General features: G+C 33.8%; 2 protein-coding genes across 2 annotated transcripts; both read left to right on the top strand.

Annotated features, from left to right (window-relative positions):
* The first annotated feature begins 8,336 nt into the window (after window positions 1-8,336).
* On the top strand, window positions 8,337-9,200 carry LOC131630094 (uncharacterized). Its single transcript, XM_058900891.1, has one exon. The coding sequence runs from the start codon at window positions 8,337-8,339 to the stop codon at window positions 9,198-9,200; it is 864 nt and encodes a 287-aa protein (XP_058756874.1).
* An 8,798-nt stretch (window positions 9,201-17,998) lies between these two features.
* LOC131630093 (uncharacterized) lies at window positions 17,999-18,574 on the top strand. Its single transcript, XM_058900890.1, has one exon. The coding sequence runs from the start codon at window positions 17,999-18,001 to the stop codon at window positions 18,572-18,574; it is 576 nt and encodes a 191-aa protein (XP_058756873.1).
* Window positions 18,575-21,026: the final 2,452 nt, after the last annotated feature.

Here is a 21,026-nt window from a genome sequence, read left to right as displayed (position 1 = left end):
AGTAAGTCGCATATTTAGGCAATATCACTTCATTCGAGAGATAATAGATATATGAGATGTGAAGATATTCAGAGTATGATGGCCATACTAGATCTATGGGTATTAGATGTATGCCTGATGGGATCTAGTGCTAGTTGGAGATTGACGGTGCAAGCCCTAGATGCCAATAGTTTTTGTACTTGTATCAAATCATATATTAATAATAAAAGACATTTCTTTATTATGTTTGTTTTTCCAAAATAATAAAGTCCCTAGAATAGCTATTCTGTTTAATGAAATGTTAAGTGCGACATAATCATGAGATCCCATGAAACATAAGGACAATATTCTAAAATTATCTCTGGTCGTGCTTTACTGTGAAGTGGGAAAACATTAAATCATTGAGACTATTGTATGGATAGACTGACGATCAAATCTCAGGGATTATGGATAAAGAGTAATCAAGTCTTCATATAGGTATGAATATTAGGAGTAATATTTATACTGGATTGACCCGCTAAGAGAATTCTACATAGAAATTTATGCAAAGTGTCATAAGTTATTCTCATGGAGACAGTGGTGTATACAACCCTTCAACCTGAATCCACTACGAACCATATATAGATGTAGGAGTCGAGTATTTTTTTTATTGATCAAATATTAACCGTAATTGGATGGCCGTTAAGATAGTTCACGGGCACTCCACAAATCATGCTAAGGGACATGAGTGACCTAGATAGAACTTTCTCATCCCGCATAATAGAATAAATGTCTAAGGGCACAATATTGAATTGGACAAGGGTGACATGGTCTATGCCCTATGTTCAATATAGACATGAGTGCAAAAGGGTAATTTTTTACACAAACATTATCACGAAAGGTTTTGTTAGATCACATGATATTTTCGTTACTTGGGTAGCAATGATGTGTAGCTAGATACCACTCACTATTTAAGATAAATTCATGATAGGTTGGGGTATACTAAGTTGAATTTATTTCTTTTCTTGATTACAAATCATGAATTGATTGTTGATTTTTATGAATGCGTGCGAAATTATGATGCATCTGCTGTGTGATATGTTGTCAGTGTTCACTTTATGTTAGTACATGACTTAAATGGATTCAGATTTGAGAAAACATGTAAAACTAGGAAATTTTTGAGTTTTAACCGACCTATATCTGGTTACTCTATGCCAGTAAGCGGTTACCACCCTTGGTGGATTTAATTTGAAATTCATATAGGCTAACTGATTAAGATAGTTAAATATGAATCATGATGATGCTTTGATAATGTTTTAGTAAGTCAAAAAAAGATAATACATTTGGTGAGAAAACCCTAGGGTGATATAAATCCCATCGTATTGAGTTATTCGGAAACACAACCATACTCTTAGTTGGTATGTGTTTTGAGTGTTAGGTTTCAATGGAAACCAACCATGTACAATTTTGGGGGATATCGAGGCTCTTTATGGATGCCTAAGATTTTGTTACCAATAATGGGAGTATGGTCCATATGAAGGTTGTAGTCTCTCAGCGGTGTCCGGAATTATGTGAAAAGTGTTGGTGGGAGAAAGACATTATTTGTGTACTAGGGAGTCTGTGATCTGTTTCCAAACTTATGTGAAGAGTTGTGGCCCAAGAAAGATGTCCCACGTAACTATCCATATCCAGAGGTAGACATGGGTCGTTTGACCTGAGTGTTGATATTCACACACCATATGAGATCAATTGGATCTCGATCCACGTTCTTTTATGATTGTAGAATATGGAAGGTTGAGAAAGAAACATTATTAATAGAGTAGAACATGAGAGCACCATGACCAAGAAGACATACGGTGCATTTAGAACTGCACTGAAATAGTTATATCTCACCATATGTTTAATATTTGTGGTAATTAGGTGAATTACTGATGAAAAGGAAAGATGACATGAAGGATTTAAAGATCTTGTTATCTATTTTCTTTTTGTTTTTGCTGTCTAGCCTATTCTAGTATTTTATTCCATGATTTATGTTGTATATGTACTATGATTGTATCTTTTATCATACATGTATTGGATGTTGTTGACAAATGTCAGCGGAAGTATTGAAACTAAATTGAATGTGAAAAATCTGTGATATTTTCCATTAATTGAGCAATCGGTACATGGGTCAATATATAGGTTTTTGTACAAAACAGAATTGGGCCAGGATAAAAAGAATAAGTAAACGGGCCTGTGACTAAGTGGGCTTATGTTTTAACACCCCCCCTAAAACTGGAATGGATATTGAGCATTCCCAGTTTTGAAAACAATGATTGAAACGGGCCAAAGTGAAGAGATTTTGTAAATAAGTCAGCAATCTGATTGTTGGAGTTGATCGGCATCAGATGTATTGTCTTGGACTGGATTTTGTCGCGAACTAAGTGACAGTCCATTTCGATATGCTTCGTTCTTTCGTGAAAGATTGGGTTTGTTGCGATGTGGATTGCGCTTTGATTGTCGCAGTAGATGTTGACTGGTGCGGGATGATTTATGTTGAAGTCTTGGAGTAGATATAGCAGCCATTGAGCTTCACAAGAAGTGTTGGCTAGAGCGCGGTATTCCGCTTCTGAAGATGAGCGAGACACGACGGGCTGTTTCTTTGATTTCCAGCTAACAAGGTTGTCACCTAGGAAGAATGAGAATCCAGTTGTTGAGCGTCTTGTAACGGGGCAAGCTCCCCAGTCAGAGTCGGTGAAGCCAGTGAGGACGAGAGATGAATCAACACGAAAGAATAGACCCATAGATGGTGCATTTTTGAGGTATCTGATGATGCGATGGGCTGCCTGAAGATGCGTTTGTGTTGGGGTTGACATGTATTGGCTGAGCCTGCAAACAGAGTAGACAATATCAGGGCGTGAATGTGTTAGATATAGCAGCTTACCGATGATTGTTCTGTACTGTGTTGGATCTGTTAGGGGAGGTTCAGCAGTGTTATCCAGTTTGTGGGAAGGATCCATTGGTGTGCTGGCCGGTTTAGCTCCTAGCAGACCTGTTGTTTCTAATAAATCTAAACAGTACTTTCTTTGGCATAGTGTGATGCCTTTTGATGAGCGAGCAAGTTCGAAACCAAGGAAATAGCGGATGTGACCCAAGTCTTTTATGCTGAATTTGTTGTCCAAAACCTGCTTGATATTTGCAATTTGTTTAATGTCGGTACCTGCAAGAATCAAATCATCGACATATACTAAAACAGCAGTAAAATCAGTGTCAGATTTGTGAGTAAATAAAGAGTAATCGGATTTGGATTGTATAAAGCCAAGCTGAGTCAAAGTGGTGGTGAGCTTAAAGTTCCATTGACGGCTGGCTTGTTTCAGTCCATATATGGACTTTCTAAGTTTGCAGACCAGATTTTTTGAATTTGTTAGACCAGGGGGACATTTCATGTATACTTCTTCGTCGAGATCTCCGTGTAGGAAGGCAGTGTTGATGTCCAACTGATGGACATGCCATTTAAGTGAAGCTGCAATGGAAAGAAGTAATCTAATAGTGGTCATTTTGATAACTGGGCTGAATGTTTCTAAATAGTCAAGGCCTTGTGTTTGATTGAAGCCTTTGGCCACAAGGCGGGCTTTGTATCGGTGGATAGTGCCATCTGGATTAAATTTGTGTTTAAATATCCATTTGCAGCCTATGGCCTTTTTGTTGTGGGGTAGGGAAGTGAGTACCCATGTGTTTGTGTCTTTAAGGGATTCTAATTCTGCCGTTATGGCTTGTTTCCAGTTAGGATCTAGGATAGCAGCAGAATAAGAAGTTGGTTCCTTAACAGTAGTGATATTTAAATTAAACAGTTTGTGAGAACAAGATAAGTTATTGTAATCAAGGAAATATGAGATAGGGTAAAGAGTTTTACCTGTTGTTGAGAGGATGTTAGGGTTGGTGGTACCTGTTATGAGTGAGCAGTGGTAGTCCTTAAGGTAGGTGGGAGGGTTGGAGATGCGAGAGGATTTTCTGGTGTTGGTGTTTGGAATAGGTGTTTGGTGGGGAGTAGGGGCATTTGGTGTAGTGATTGGAGTTGGCAGTGTAGAGGGTGGAGACGCTGCAACATTAGGTGAGTGTTGTGGGGATTGTGTTGCAGGGGTGGGTATTTTTGGTGATTGAGGTGGAGTTGTAGAGTTATAAGGTTCATTTGTGTCATCAAAGTTAGTGTGGTGTATAGGTTGAGGTGTGATATATGTGGAGTCAGAGGCAGTGGCCAGAGGGAATATAGTCTCAAAGTGAACCACATCACGAGATATAAAGATATTTTTGTGCAATATGTCATATAAAATACAGCCTTTAACACCATTTTTAAAACCAATGAAGATGCATTTTCTTGACCTAGAGTCAAGTTTAGTTCTATTAATGGGTTTGCTGCAAGCAAAAACGAGAGAGCCAAAGGTTTTTATAGAAGCATAATCAGGGATAGTATTGTACATGCGATAAAAGGGACAGTCATGCTGCAAAAGTTTAGAAGGTAGGCGATTAATTATGAACACAGCATAGTTTAAGGCATATGACCAAAAAGATTTTGGTGTGTGAGATTGGAAAAGCAGAGCACGTGTCACCCCAAGAAGATGTTGGTGCTTGCGTTCAACAAGACCATTCTGTTGGGGTGTGTATGTGCAGGAGGTCTGATGATGAATACCCTGAGATTGGTAAAAAGTTTTTAAGGAAAACTCAGGGCCATTATCAGATCTTATAGTCCTTATTGTGTTTTTAAACTGTGTTTGGATGTGTTTAACAAAAGATTGGATGAGCATAGATGTTTCAGATTTATTTTTCATTAAGAAAATCCAGGTATATCTACTGTAGTCATCAATAACAGTCAGAAAATATTTGTGTCCTTGCATAGAAACAGTAGAAATGGGACCCCAAATGTCCATGTGGACGAGATCAAAACATTTGTGACTAATGCTGGAACTATCAGGGAAAGATAAGCGTTTTTGTTTGGCATAAAAACAAGCATCACAGGGCATAGTGCATTTGGATAATTGAGGCAATTTAAAAACTTTATTGATATGTTGTAAAGTGTCATACGAAGTGTGACCTAGGCGATTATGCCATATAGAATTTAACATATGACTATGGGGATGGGGAACATGAGTAAGGGGAATTTTATTCTGCAAACTATTGAGATTGAGGGAGTAAAGCCCGTGTTGCATCCTAGCTGCACCAATCGTCATCAGGGTAGGGATCCCCTGTATGAGACAGTGAGTAGGGGTGAATTGCAGTATACATTTCAAAGAGTTGCATAGTTTAGAAACAGAGATTATGTTGGTGAAAAAACTTGGTATGTAAAGCACATCATGAATATGCAAAGTTTCAGAGAAATACACGGAACCAGACTGATTAGTGGTTATTAGAGTCCCATTGGGGAGTCGAATGTTTATAGGGGGAATAATTTTTAGAGATTGAAACATGTGTTTTGAGTGACACACATGATCTGTGGCCCCCGTGTCAAGTAACCAATCAGAAGATCCTATATTTCTAAGAGTGAGGATAGTAGGTTGCGTACCTGAATTTGATGTTTGTAGGTGTTGCACGGTATTGTTGTTGGTCGAAACGGTTTGTTGAAGGAGAGCCAAAAGGGCAAGCTGTTGATCTGGAGTTAAGACAGATTGACTTGTGGAATGTTGTGTGTCACTTGCTGCATCCTGGGGCTGTTCTTCAGTTGTGGTTTGAGCAATGACAGGTTTCTTCAGATAGGGGGGAAGGCCATGCTTTTTGAAACAAACTTCAATAGTGTGCCCTGTTTTGTTGCAGTAGGAACAGACTTTGACACTCTTGGACTTGTTGCTAGAGGGATTTTTGGATTGGTTCTCAGGAGAGCGATTTTTTGGATAAGATTTGCCAAGTTGAGCAAGAAGCTTGTCTTCTTCGACAGGTTGAGCAATTTGGCGTTCTTGTTGAATGAGAAGCGAAAAGACCTTGTTGACAGGCGGCAAAGGAGTCATGAGCATAATCTGGGCACGAACCGGAGCATAGCATTCATTGAGCCCTTTCAGGAAGCGGATGACATAGTCGTTGTCACGATATGCTTTGATGGTGGTGGTTAACAAACAAGTACACGGAGTATCACAAGTGCAATGTGGAATAGGGCGAAAATTGTCGAATTCTTGCCAAAGTTTCTTGAGTTTAGTGAAGTATTGAGTGATATTCTGATCACCTTGCTTCTGAGCATAGATCTCTTCTTGGAGATCAGAGATGCGAAATATATCGCCTTGGTGGTAGCGTTCATGGAGTTCATCCCAGATATCTTTGGCTGTGTCCATCCATAAGACGCTTTCTGAGATTTCTTTCTCAATAGAGTTGGTGAGCCATGCCATTACCATATTGTTGCAACGATCCCAAGCTAGGTATTTCGAATCAAGTGAATTTGGGCGAATTAGGGTTCCATCGATGAACCCTAATTTATTCTTGGAACGAAGGGCGAGTTTGATTGCACGAGACCAAGAATGGAAGTTTGAATTGTTGAGTGATGGTGAAACGATGGAAAGGCCGGGATTATCACTAGGGTGCATATAGAATGGATCAAGCATATCGGTTTGATATGTGCGATTGGTTGTTTCAGATTTCTTGGTTGGATCGGGACGAGGAGTGGTTTTGGGTGTATTGGGTTCATCGTCGGAAGCCATGGAAGATGAACAAGAACGACGATGAAGCAAGAAATGAAAGAAGAAGGAGCAAGATTTGGCAAGGAGGACGAAGGAGAAGAAATCGGGAAAGTGATAAAGAGGAGAAAACGAGGAAGAACAGAGAGATTGAAAAGAAAATCTGCAGATAGAAAATGGATAAGGAAAAGTGGGTAGCCACGTAGAGATTAGGTAGAACCCAAAGAACGATGAGATAAGATCTCAGGTGAGAGAAAAATCAGAGTAATCTTTACTCTACTGATACCATGTTGACAAATGTCAGCGGAAGTATTGAAACTAAATTGAATGTGAAAAATCTGTGATATTTTCCATTAATTGAGCAATCGGTACATGGGTCAATATATAGGTTTTTGTACAAAACAGAATTGGGCCAGGATAAAAAGAATAAGTAAACGGGCCTGTGACTAAGTGGGCTTATGTTTTAACAGATGTCATCTAGACACTTTTGGTTGTACTCAGTACCAGATATAAAATGTCGAATAATACCATTCTATACGCATATTATTCAGGGTATTACACTTTGAATAATAAATATAAAGTGATAATTCTTATATTCACTTGTCACAATTACGTTTTGAAAGTATCACCAATTCTCTCTGTAGTAAATATAACTTTCCATGTAATCTATTATTATATGAACTATCCCATATTTGCTTGTCATAAAAATTTATATTAAGAGGAATGAGGGGATCAAAATACATGGACTACCAATGCGGTAAATAAAAAAGACATATACCATAAGAGTTGATAGCTTTGAAAAGGAATATATCTCTGGGAATAAATGTACTCGAGGAGTGTTACATATGATTTATTTTAAGAAAGTGAGCTAACGATAGAAGCCATTTGGATTAGAAGATGATTATAACTTTCGAGAGGAAATTTTGGGAAACGGGTTGTCTAAAACTCACTAGATTTTTGAATGAGAAGGGGCAACTTGAGAACTCTACAACTAAATTGAATTTAAATTGTTTAGAATAGATGAATCCATCTTAACTAATTAGATTTAAGAATTTACAGTTTCTTTTACTCTTAGTGTAAAAAAAAATTAGTCCATATAGTTAACCAAACATAAGATGTAAGTTTATTTTATATACAACTATATTTATTAAAAAGAGTAAAGGAGTTAGTTTTAATATATTTTACTATATTTAATTAATTGTGATATATTTTTCCAAAAGTATAAGGAAATGCCCCATCTGGTGATTGAAATTGAAAATTTCAAAATATTTTTTTATATATCGTTTATCAATCTATATATATTATGATTTTTCCAAAATTATTTTATTACCAGCAAAAAAATTTGTTGTTGATACAACTCTTTCTTAAATATAGTAAAATAATTAAAAAAAACAAATCAAATTTCAAACACTAAAACTAGTTGTTGTTGTTGGAATAAGAAGGTTTTCCCAACAATAGTGTGATTGTTGAGAAATTAAGTAATTTATCACTCATACTTAATAACTTCTTGCCAAATACATAACAAATAGTTCTATTTTAAAGTAATAGTTTTATTTTCAAAACAATAATTAAGTTGTTGAGTAAAAATTACTTGTTATAGACATTCAAATTAATGTTTGCAATTAGCATGCCGTTCAAACAAAAAAACTGTTGCTCATATATATAATTTATATTTTCTCATTATGTTTTCCTAATACATTTTGTGTGTTTGTGTGTATCAACATTGTAGTCTTTAATATTTTAGTGATGGCAAATTTGCTAAACATGTTCTTTTCAATAATGCTTATCGAAGTATCTCTTTTAGCATTGTTGATGGGAAATTCTAAAGCAACTCATCGCTTTATTGATATTAAGGATCATATTGATCACCAAGTTTCCTTACAAACGAGGAGTGTTCATCGCATTGCAAGATTGAGTCCAGAAGGACCTAATCCACACCACGACAATTCCTTACAGCCAAAAAGTGATCATCACATTGCAAAATTGAGTCCAGGAGGTCCCGATCCACATCACCATCTTTCCTTACAAACGAGGAATGTTCATCACATTGCAAGATTGAGTCCAGAAGGTCCAGATCCACACCACCATGTTTCCTTACCAACGGGGAATGTTCATCACATTGAAAGATTGAGTCCAGGAGGTCCAGATTCACACCACCATGATTTCTTCCAAACTAGAAATGTTCATGAAATTGCAAGATTGAGTCCAGGAGGTCCTAATCCACACCATGACAATTCCTTAAATCCAACGAGTGTCGATCACATTGCAAAATTGAGTCCAGGAGCTCCCGATCCACATCACCATCTTTCCTTACAAACGAGGAATGTTCATCACATTGCAAGATTGAGTCCAGAAGGTCCAGATCCACACCACCATGTTTCCTTACAAACGGGGAATGTTCGTCGCATTGAAAGATTGAGTCCAGGAGGTCCAGATTCACACCACCATGATTTCTTGAAAACTAGAAATGTTCATGGAATTGCAAGATTGAGTCCAGGAGGTCCTAATCCATACCACGACAATTCCTTACATCCAACGAGTGTCCATCTCACTGCAAAATTAAGTCTAAGAGGTCATAATCCAAACTACCCGAATTCCTTTCAACCTTAGAATAATCATTGCATTGCATGATTGAGACTAGAGAGTCCCAATTTACACCACCACCATATTTAACATTAAGTTATCGTTCACTCGACAACTTATCTTCTAATGTATTTTGTGATTTCTGAATTAAGTAGAGTGAGAGAGAGAATAAACTATATTCAAATAAAAGAGAGATAAATAGATTGGAGATGGTAATTGTTACTTTTAATTATATATATATAACTTTATAGTGCGTATATTTACCTGTCACAATTATGTTTTGAATAAATCACTAAGGCTTGTCCCATAGTGAATAAAATTTACCAAGTAATTATTATTTTGTGAACTAATATGTACATATTATTTTAATTAAAGTTACTTTGAAGAGAATATTAGGGGAACGAAAAATATAGACTACACTAGTGGAAAATAAATAAAACGTAGACCACACAAGTTGAATGCTCTAAATTTCTTTGAAAATTAATTCATAAAAAGACTGTAACACGATGTTTATTATATGAAAGGTACATACTAAATTAAACTAGTCACTTGATAGGCCTTTAATAAATATTGTAAATATTATATATTATTTTTTTTTTCAAATTTATCATCTTGCCACACTTTATTCTATTTTCCATTCAATAAGATTTTTTAATTCAAATATTATTTAAAAATATTCAGCTAGTTATATACCTTGAAATGAAATTTATGAATTTATTCCACGTCATTTAATTTTTTTTACTTAAATACTATGATTTTAAATATTCAATATGTAACAATCCAAACAAGATAAGTCTATAATTATCCCCTTCAGACGGTTAATACGGGTATTGAAACATAGTACAATAGTATACACATTACACGAGTACAAATTTTCGCATACTTAAACATATAATAAGTCGCATATTTAGGCAATATCACCTCATTCGAGAGATAATAGATATATGAGATGTGAAGATATTCAGAGTATGATGTCCATACTAGATCTATGGGTATTAGGTGTATGCCTGATGGGATCTAGTGCTAGTGGGAGATTGACGGTGTAAGCCCTAGATGCCAATAGTTTTTGTACTTGTATCAAATCATATATTAATAATAAAAGACATTTCTTTATTATGTTTTTTTTCCAAAATAATAAAGTCCCTAGAATAGCTATTCTGTTTAATGAAATGTTAAGTGCGACATAATCATGAGATCCCATGAAACATAAGGACAGTATTCTCAAATTATCTCTGGTCGTGCTTTACTGTGAAGTGGGAAAACATTAAATCATTGAGACTATTGTATGGATAGACTGACGATCAAATCTCATGGATTATGGATAAAGAGTAATCAAGTCTTCACATAGGTATGAATATTAGGAGTAATATTTATACTGGATTGACCCGCTAAGAGAATTCTACATAGAAATTTATGCAAAGTGTCATAAGTTATTCTCATGGAGACAGTGGTGTATACAACCCTTCGACCTGAATCCACTACGAACCATATATAGATGTAGGAGTCGAGTATTTTTTTTATTGATCAAATATTAACCGTAATTGGATGGCCGTTAAGATAGTTCACGGGCACTCCACAAATCATGCTAAGGGACATGAGTGACCTAGATAGAACTTTCTCATCCCGCGTAGTAGAATAAATGTCTAAGGGCCCAATATTGAATTGGACAAGGGTGACATGGTCTATGCCCTGTGTTCCATATAGACATGAGTGCAAAAGGGTAATTTTTTACACAAACATTATCACGAAAGGTTTTGTTAGATCACATGATATTTTCGTGACTTGGGTAGCAATGATGTGTAGCTAGATACCACTCACTATTTAAGATAAATTCATGATAGGTTGGGGTATACTAAGTTGAATTTATTTCTTTTCTTGATTACAAATCATGAATTGATTGTTGATTTTTATGAATGCGTGCAAAATTATGATGCATCTGCTGTGTGATATGTTGTCAGTGTTCACTTTATGTTAGTACATGCAGGGCCGGTCCTGAGAATTTGGAGGCCCAGGACAAAAAATAAAAATGGATCCCTAATAAAAAAATATAATTTTTTTAGAAAAAGACCCCATCTATTTAACTTGTAAATAATATCGACAACATCAAAATTAGTTATTTATCTGTATAACTAACATAAAAAAAATAATCATATTTTAATTTAGTTGTAATTAACATTAAAAATTTTAAAAATAAATAAATAGAGAGAGAATTTATACAAATATATATATATATATATATATATATATATATATATATATATATATATATATATATATATATATATATATATATATATATATATATATATATATATATATATATATATATATATATATATATTCGTATAAATTACAAATTAAAAGCATGACAGTTTTTTAAAACAAATTAAAAAAATTACAAATGCATAGGGCAGTTTTTTAAATCAAATTAAAAATAAATAATTGTATTATGTATGCATAAAATATTGCAGCTTTTTAAAACAAAAAAGTATGTACCTTTTCACGTTCTAATTTGGCAGAAAAAAAGACAAAAAAAACAAAAAAAAAAAAACAAAGAAGTGGCTGAACAAGGAGTTGAACTCCCCTCATCTCCATTAGAAGCTTTTGATTTCAACCGCTGCGCCATAATCATAACACGCTTAAAACTTCCAATACAAGTTATTTATATAAAAGTTTACTTTTAATTTTTAAAGCCCATTACCAATAATTTGAGGCCCCATTTTTTTTTTGAGGCCCTGGGCTGTGGGCCTGCTTGCCCTGGCCCAAGGCCGGCCCTGAGTACATGACTTAAATGGATTCAGATTTGAGAAAACATGAAAAACTAGGAAATTTTTGAGTTTTAACCGACCTATATCTGGTTACTCTCTGCCAGTAAGCGGTTACCACCCTTGGTGGATTTAATTTGAAATTCATATAGGCTAACTGATTAAGATAGTTAAATCATGAATCATGATGATGCTTTGATAATGTTTTAGTAAGTCAAAAAAAGATAATACATTTGGTGAGAAAACCCTAGGGTGATATAAATCCCATCGTATTGAGTTATTCGGAAACACAACCATACTCCTAGTTGGTATGTGTTTTGAGTGTTAGGTTTTGTTATACCCCAAAATTTGCCCGCATCTTTTTTCAAGAAAACTCCAATCTAAAAATTAAGAGTCTCATATAATCATGGATTTTTATTTCAATAAATATCCTGACATGTGAAATACTTAGTTTTTAGAATTTTTCTTATACGGTATTTTGGCTTGCAGTTGAATTTATTCTTACGCAAACGCCAAATACTGTTTATTACTTCACACATGCTATTTATCTATTTACAGATAAATAGTACTGACACAATTGGTACAGAGTTAAATCTTTTGCAGGCGCAGAATCAGGAAACTCAGACTGTACTGTCAGTTGACAGTCAAACTGCTGGCAGTACAATTCTCAGTGTTTTGTACCATCAATCAGATCAATCTTTTACAATTCAAAATTCCAAGATTTTTGTCCTAGAAGTCTTCTGATTATCACATGATTAGCAGAGACTCAACACTGCACAAAAATCAGGTACGCTTAACTGTCTCCTACACAAACAGTCCCTGACTAGGGTTTTCTTGTTTTTACAGGAGAAACAAGTTTTTGAGACCTCAAATGGATTTCATGGACATCCATATATCTCAAAGTACCATCACACAAATTTTCAGACTTCAATTCACTCAGACGCACCGTCAGCAGCTCAAACAGTCAACAGACGACCCGTTTGACCAAAAAAGTCAACAGACAGTCAAAAATGAAATTTTTTGTCAACATCCATATTTTGTCAAAAGATTCATCATTTGATCATTGGATGATCATAATTCATCAAGGAAAGATCAAAAATCAACAAAACCCTAAGATTCAAAATTAGGGTTTTCTCCTAAAAAGTCAACTGAACTTTGACTGGCCATAACTCTCTCATCCTTCATCCAAAAAATTCAAACCAAAGCTCATTTTGAAGGAAATTCAATTATCTTTCAAATTCAATTGATCCCATGGTCATTACATTCACCATTTGAAAAATATGAACAAAGACATTACAGGTCATTTTCAAAGTCAACAAAAAGACACTTTTTTCAAAAGGACACACAAGGAGCATCAAAAATCATTTTGACATGAGACCAAAGGCATTGGTTAGAGGACTCTTTGAGGTTTCCAAAAAGTGCAAGATCTCCTTCATATGACAAAAATTGAGGGATTTACACCTTGTTGAAGTTGGCTAAATTTTGGGAAAATGCATAAAACCAACATTGCTCAAAAATGTATTTTTTTCCAAATGGGGCCAAGTTTTCATGGTTCAAACATGTTTGCCATGATATTATGGGCCTCCCACGACCAAGACAAAGCCCACACCATTTTTATCCATTTTTGGCTTAATTTTATCTTATTTTAAGATTAAATGAAAAAAGAAAATGGAAGGATTATGGATAGCTTAGTTTCTAAGCATGAGTCATCCAAGAATCTTCAATTTTCTGCAGAAGATTGAGGTACAAGGCAAGAGCATTGAAGAGAAGCAAGACTTGGTCAACAATTCAAAGGTTTTAATATAAAAAAAAATCAAGAATTCAACAAAGGCAACTAAAGGCTTCTTGGCTTCAATTCTAAGCACAACATAGCCTATATAAAGGCTATAACACTTCACAAATGAAAGAGCACGAAATTAGAGCCAAACTTCTGCTTGTAACACACTTGTAATCACTTAATTTTTTCAAAGAAACTTGAAATTCGAATTTTAAGTTTAAGTCATTTTCAATACAAACTAAGCATTCAAACATCTTCCTCAAGCATCACTGAACATATTCCAATCATTTCCAAGTCTTGAAACTCACTGAACCAAGTACTACAGGTCACGATTGGTTTGAACTAGAATCAACTTGTATCTCTTAATCCACGCATGCTTAGCAAGATGTAGACATATATTTGAACTTAGTTTGATGTGTAGATCATTTCTGGAAGTTTAATTGAGCTTTGGATGCTTGTACACGAATCTACCTTTTTAGGGTTTTCTAGTTCAAATTTAGGGTTTTTAGTTAGAGCCAAAATTAGAACAAATTAAGGGCATCGTTGAATTCAGTGGAACAAGACGAATTGAATGGACCTATCGCGCCTAATTTCTATGCACGTTTACCCCTGTTCGCTATTTTTGCAGATTTAGGGTTCATCAATTACAGCGCTTTTGCATAAAAGCGCTGTTAAAAGTGGTGTCTGGAGGTTGAAGACGAAGACGTGTCCTCACCCCATTGGTTCACACGCGCGCGTTTTTTTAAATTTAATTTTTCTAATCCAGTGTGCTGCAGGTATATCACGTGTCACACGCCTTCAGGCCTTCCACCATCTGATTTCATTAATCTCCTCATCCAACGCTCTAGCCTTGCCAGTCCATGCTATAGACTCTATAACCCACCACATCTGATCACTGCTTATTTATTTTTCTATTTTATTTTAATTTTCTTGCAAAATTAATTAAAAATAGTTTCAAAAATCCAAAAAATACACAAAAAAATATTTTTAAGTTTCTAAAATAATATTTTATTTTCTAACATAAAAATATTTTATTTTTCTTCATAATTTCAATATTTTGCATAATTAATTAGTTTATATTTATATATTTGCTTTTTAATTATTTTAACCAATCAAAAAATCATAAAAAATTTGTTCTTCATATTAAATATTGTTTATATATTATAAGCTAATTTTGTACATATTTTGAATAATTTTCTCTTTAAGTTTTAATTATTTGTGTAATTATTTGCATAATTATGTGTTAATTAACTTAATAAATTTCAAATCAATTTCAAAAATTCAAAAAAATTAGTTTTGTTTTTAAAATTAATTAGCAAACATTTTGAACATATTTTGAACTTAATTTTTAGGTTTAAATTTTATTTTCACCTTTTCCTCATTTTAATTAAATTAATCATGCATTAATCATAATTAAAATAAATCATAAAAAATCCAAAAACATTTCTTTATTTTCTTGCTATTTAAATTCCTAGATAAATGTATAGGTTGTCAAATCTATGTAAATAGGCGTAGTTTACATTTCCTGCAAATCAATGTAATAGCGTAGATTTACTTTCCGCATTTTACATTTCCGCATTTTAAATTCCAGCACATATAAACTGCGTGTATGTCAAAGATAAAATTGAACCGTTAGATCACTAACTCCAAAAGATAAAATATCTGAATTCAAACACAATCACACTTGCACCTCCTAAGGTAATCCCTTCTCATTCTTTTCAAAATCAAAGTCAAAATTCTACTGTTTCGAGTACAAAATCGAACCTTTTGTTTGTATCCGGTGAAAGGATAGATTTTTAAAGGAAATAGGATAAAGACCTTACAACTCAGGGTAGACCTCCTAATTTGCTTGCTCAAATCAAAACAAACAAAATTCTCATACACTGTTGTTTTTCAAAATAAAACTTTCCAAAAAGACAATACTTTGTATATATCACAACAAGGATCATTACGAAGTTAACGTTCTTTTTTTTTCAAAAAAAAAAACATCTTTTGAAAGATAAAAAACACTTTGTATACATCCGCACAAGGATCATTACAAATTCAATTTACAAAGGTATTTGAAACCATATATGAGCATTTTAAAGCAATTGAAAAGTGATCGAAAACAAGTGAGCTAAGCAAACTAAAGAGCCCATGGATAACCATGGATACAAAGGGTGCTAACACCTTCCCTTTGTATAACCTACCCCCTTACCCAGAATTTCTTAAAGGTCTTTTTTCTGTTTCTTTTATAAACCTTTCCTTAATTGGATAAAATAAAAGGTCGGTGGCGACTCTCTGAATTTTCAAAATGCGAAAGCAGAAATAATAAAAAGAGTCAGTTCACGTATCTCTCCGCGAGAGGTATGGCCGAAAACGGAGGTCCACAGGTTTCAATGGAAACCAACCATGTACAATTTTGGGGGATATCGAGGCTCTTTATGGATGCCTAAGATTTTGTTACCAATAATGGGAGTATGGTCCATATGAAGGTTGTAGTCTCTGAGCGGTGTCCGGAATTATGTGAAAAGTGTTGGTGGGAGAAAGACATTATTTGTGTACTAGGGAGTCTGTGATCTGTTTCCAAACTTATGTGAAGAGTTGTGGCCCAAGAAAGATGTCCCACGTAACTATCCATATTTAGAGGTAGACATGGGTCGTTTGACCCGAGTGTTGATATTCACACACCATATGAGATCAATTGGATCTCGATCCACATTCTTTTATGATTGTAGAATATGGAAGGTTGAGAAAGAAACATTATTAATAGAGTAGAACATGAGAGCACCATGACCAAGAAGACATACGGTGCATTTAGAACTGCACTGAAATAGTTATATCTCACCATATGTTTAATATTTGTGGTAATTAGGTGAATTACTGATGAAAAGGAAAGATGACATGAAGGATTTAATGATCTTGTTATCTATTTTCTTTTTGTTTTTGCTATCTAGCCTATTCTAGTATTTTATTCCATGACTTATGTTGTATATGTACTATGATTGTATCTTTTATCATACATGTATTGGATGTCATCTAGACACTTTTGGTTGTACTCAGTACCAGATATAAAATGTCGAATAATACCATTCTATACGCATATTATTCGGGGTATTACACTTTGAATAATAAATATAAAGTGATAATTCTTATATTCACTTGTCACAATTACGTTTTGAAAGTATCACCAATTCTCTGTGTAGTAAATATAACTTTCCATGTAATCTATTATTATATGAACTATCCCATATTTGCTTGTCATAAAAATTTATATTAAGAGGAATGAGGGGATCAAAATACATGGACTACCAATGCGGTAAATAAAAAAGACATATACCATAAGAGTTGATAGCTTTGAAAAGGAATATATCTCTGGGAATAAATGTACTCGAGGAGTGTTACATATGATTTATTTTAAGAAAGTGAGCTAACGATAGAAGCCATTTGGATTAGAAGATGATTATAACTTTCGAGAGGAAATATTGGAAACGGGTTGTCTAAAACTCACTAGATTTTTGAATGAGAAGGGGCAACTTGAGAACTCTACAACTAAATTGAATTTAAATTGTTTAGAATAGATGAATCCATCTTAACTAATTAGATTTAAGAATTTACAGTTTCTTTTACTCTTAGTGTAAAAAAAAATTAGTCCATATAGTTAACCAAACATAAGATGTAAGTTTATTTTATATACAACTATATTTATTAAAAAGAGTAAAGGAGTTAGTTTTAATATATTTTACTATATTTAATTAATTGTAATATATTTTTCCAAAAGTATAAGGAAATGCCCCATCTGGTGATTGAAATTGAAAATTTCAAAATATTTTTTTATATATCGTTTATCAATCTATATATATTATGATTTTTCCAAAATTATTTTATTACCAGCAAAAAAATTTGTTGTTGATACAACTCTTTCTTAAATATAGTAAAATAATTAAAAAAAAATCAAATTTCAACCACTAAAACTAGTTGTTGTTGTTGGAATAAGAAGGTTTTCCCAACAATAGTGTGATTGTTGAGAAATTAAGTAATTTATCACTCATACTTAATAACTTTTTGCCAAATACATAACAAATAGTTCTATTTTAAAGTAATAGTTTTATTTTCAAAACAATAATTAAGTTGTTGAGTAAAAATTACTCGTTATAGACATTCAAATTAATGTTTGCAATTAGCATGTCGTTCAAACAAAAAAACTGTTGCTCATATATATAATTTATATTTTCTCATTATGTTTTCCTAATACATTTTGTGTGTTTGTGTGTATCAACATTGTAGTCTTTAATATTTTAGCGATGGCAAATTTGCTAAACATGTTCTTTTCATTAATGCTTATCGAAGTATCTCTTTTAGCATTGTTGATGGGAAATTCTAAAGCAACTCATCGCTTTATTGATATTAAGGATCATATTGATCACCAAGTTTCCTTACAAACGAGGAGTGTTCATCGCATTGCAAGATTGAGTCCAGAAGGACCTAATCCACACCACGACAGTTGCTTACAGCCAAAAAGTGATCATCACATTGCAAAATTGAGTCCAGGAGGTCCCGATCCACATCACCATCTTTCCTTACAAACGAGGAATGTTCATCACATTGCAAGATTGAGTCCAGAAGGTCCAGATCCACACCACCATGTTTCCTTACAAACGGGGAATGTTCACCGCATTGAAAGATTGAGTCCAGGAGGTCCAGATTCACACCACCATGATTTTTTGAAAACTAGAAATGTTCATGGAATTGCAAGATTGAGTCCAGGAGGTCCTAATCCACACCACGACAATTCCTTACATCCAACGAGTGTCCATCTCACTGCAAAATTAAGTCTAAGAGTTCATAATCCAAACTACCCGAATTCCTTTCAACCTTAGAATAATCATTGCATTGCATGATTGAGACTAGAGAGTCCCAATTTACACCACCACCATATTTAACATTAAGTTATCGTTCACTCGACAACTTATCTTCTAATGTATTTTGTGATTTCTGAATTAAGTAGAGTGAGAGAGAGAATAAACTCTATTCAAATAAAAGAGAGATAAATAGATTGGAGATGGTAATTGTTACTTTTAATTATATATATAACTTTATAGTGCGTATATTTACCTGTCACAATTATGTTTTGAATAAATCACTAAGGCTTGTCCCATAGTGAATAAAATTTACCAAGTAATTATTATTTTGTGAACTAATATGTACATATTATTTTAATTAAAGTTACTTTGAAGAGAATATTAGGGGAACGAAAAATATAGACTACACTAGTGGAATATAAATAAAACATAGACCACACAAGTTGAATGTTCTAAATTTCTTTGAAAATTAATTCATAAAAGGACTGTAACACGATGTTTATTATATGAAAGGTACATACTAAATTAAACTCGTCACTTGATAGGCCTTTATTAAATATTGTAAATTTTATATATTATTTCTTTTATAAATTTATCATCTTGCCACACTTTATTCTATTTTCCATTCAATAAGATTTTTTAATCCAAATATTATTTAAAAATATTCAGCTAGTTATATACCTTGAAATGAAATTTATGAATTTATTCCACGTCATTTAATTTTTTTTGACTTAAATACTATGATTTTAAATATTCAATATGTAACAATCCAAACAAGATAAGTCTATAATTATCCCCTTCAGACGGTTAATACGGGTATTGAAACATAGTACAATAGTATACACATTACACGAGTACAAATTTTCGTATACTTAAACATATAATAAGTCGCATATTTAGGCAATATCACCTCATTCGAGAGATAATAGATATATGAGATGTGAAGATATTCAGAGTATGATGTCCATACTAGATCTATGGGTATTAGGTGTATGCCTGATGGGATCTAGTGCTAGTGGGAGATTGACGGTGTAAGCCCTAGATGCCAATAGTTTTTGTACTTGTATCAAATCATATATTAATAATAAAAGACATTTATTTATTATGTTTGTTTTTCCAAAATAATAAAGTCCCTAGAATAGCTATTCTGTTTAATGAAATGTTAAGTGCGACATAATCATGAGATCCCATGAAACATAAGGACAGTATTCTCAAATTATCTCTAGTCGTGCTTTACTGTGAAGTGGGAAAACATTAAATCATTGAGACTATTGTATGGATAGACTGACGATCAAATCTCATAGATTATGGATAAAGAGTAATCAAGTCTTCACATAGGTATGAATATTAGGAGTAATATTTATACTGGATTGACCCGCTAAGAGAATTCTACATAGAAATTTATGCAAAGTGTCATAAGTTATTCTCATGGAGACAGTGGTGTATACAACCCTTCGACCTGAATCCACTACGAACCATATATAGATGTAGGAGTCGAGTATTTTTTTTATTGATCAAATATTAACCGTAATTGGATGTCCGTTAAGATAGTTCACGGGCACTCCACAAATCATGCTAAGGGACATGAGTGACCTAGATAGAACTTTCTCATCCCGCGTAATAGAATAAGTGTCTAAGGGCCCAATATTGAATTGGACAAGGGTGACATGGTCTATGCCCTGTCTTCAATATAGACATGAGTGCAAAAGGGTAATTTTTTACACAAACATCACGAAAGGTTTTGTTAGATCACATGATATTTTCGTGACTTGGGTAGAAATGATGTGTAGCTAGATACCACTCACTATTTAAGATAAATTCACGATAGGTTGGGGTATACTAAGTTGAAGTTATTTCTTTTCTTGATTACAAATCATGAATTGATTGTTGATTTTTATGAATGCGTGCGAAATTATGATGCATCTGCTGTGTGATATGTTGTCAGTGTTCACTTTATGTTAGTACATGACTTAAATGGATTCAGATTTGAGAAAACATGTAAAACTAGGAAATTTTTGAGTTTTAACCGACCTATATCTGGTTACTCTCTGCCAGTAAGCGGTTACCACCCTTGGTGGATTTAATTTGAAATTCATATAGGTTAACTGATTAAGATAGTTAAATCATGAATCATGATGATGCTTTGATAATGTTTTAGTAAGTGAAAAAAAGATAATACATTTGGTGAGAAAACCCTAGGGGTGATATAAATCCCATCGTATTGAGTTATTCGGAAACACAACCATACTCCTAGTTGGGAGTGTTAGGTTTCAATGGAAACCAACCATGTACAATTTTGGGGGATATCGAGGCTCTTTATGGATGCCTAAGATTTTGTTACCAATAATGGGAGTATGGTCCATATGAAGGTTGTAGTCTCTGAGCGGTGTCCGGAATTATGTGAAAAGTGTTGGTGGGAGAAAGACATTATTTTTGTACTAGGGAGTTTGTGATCTGTGTCCAAACTTAT

This window comes from Vicia villosa, unplaced genomic scaffold, assembly GCF_029867415.1.
Source record: "Vicia villosa cultivar HV-30 ecotype Madison, WI unplaced genomic scaffold, Vvil1.0 ctg.000643F_1_1, whole genome shotgun sequence".
Lineage (NCBI taxonomy): Eukaryota > Viridiplantae > Streptophyta > Magnoliopsida > Fabales > Fabaceae > Vicia > Vicia villosa.
The sequence above is the reverse complement of the archived record's forward strand: the minus strand, read 5'-3'. Positions and strand labels throughout refer to the sequence as shown.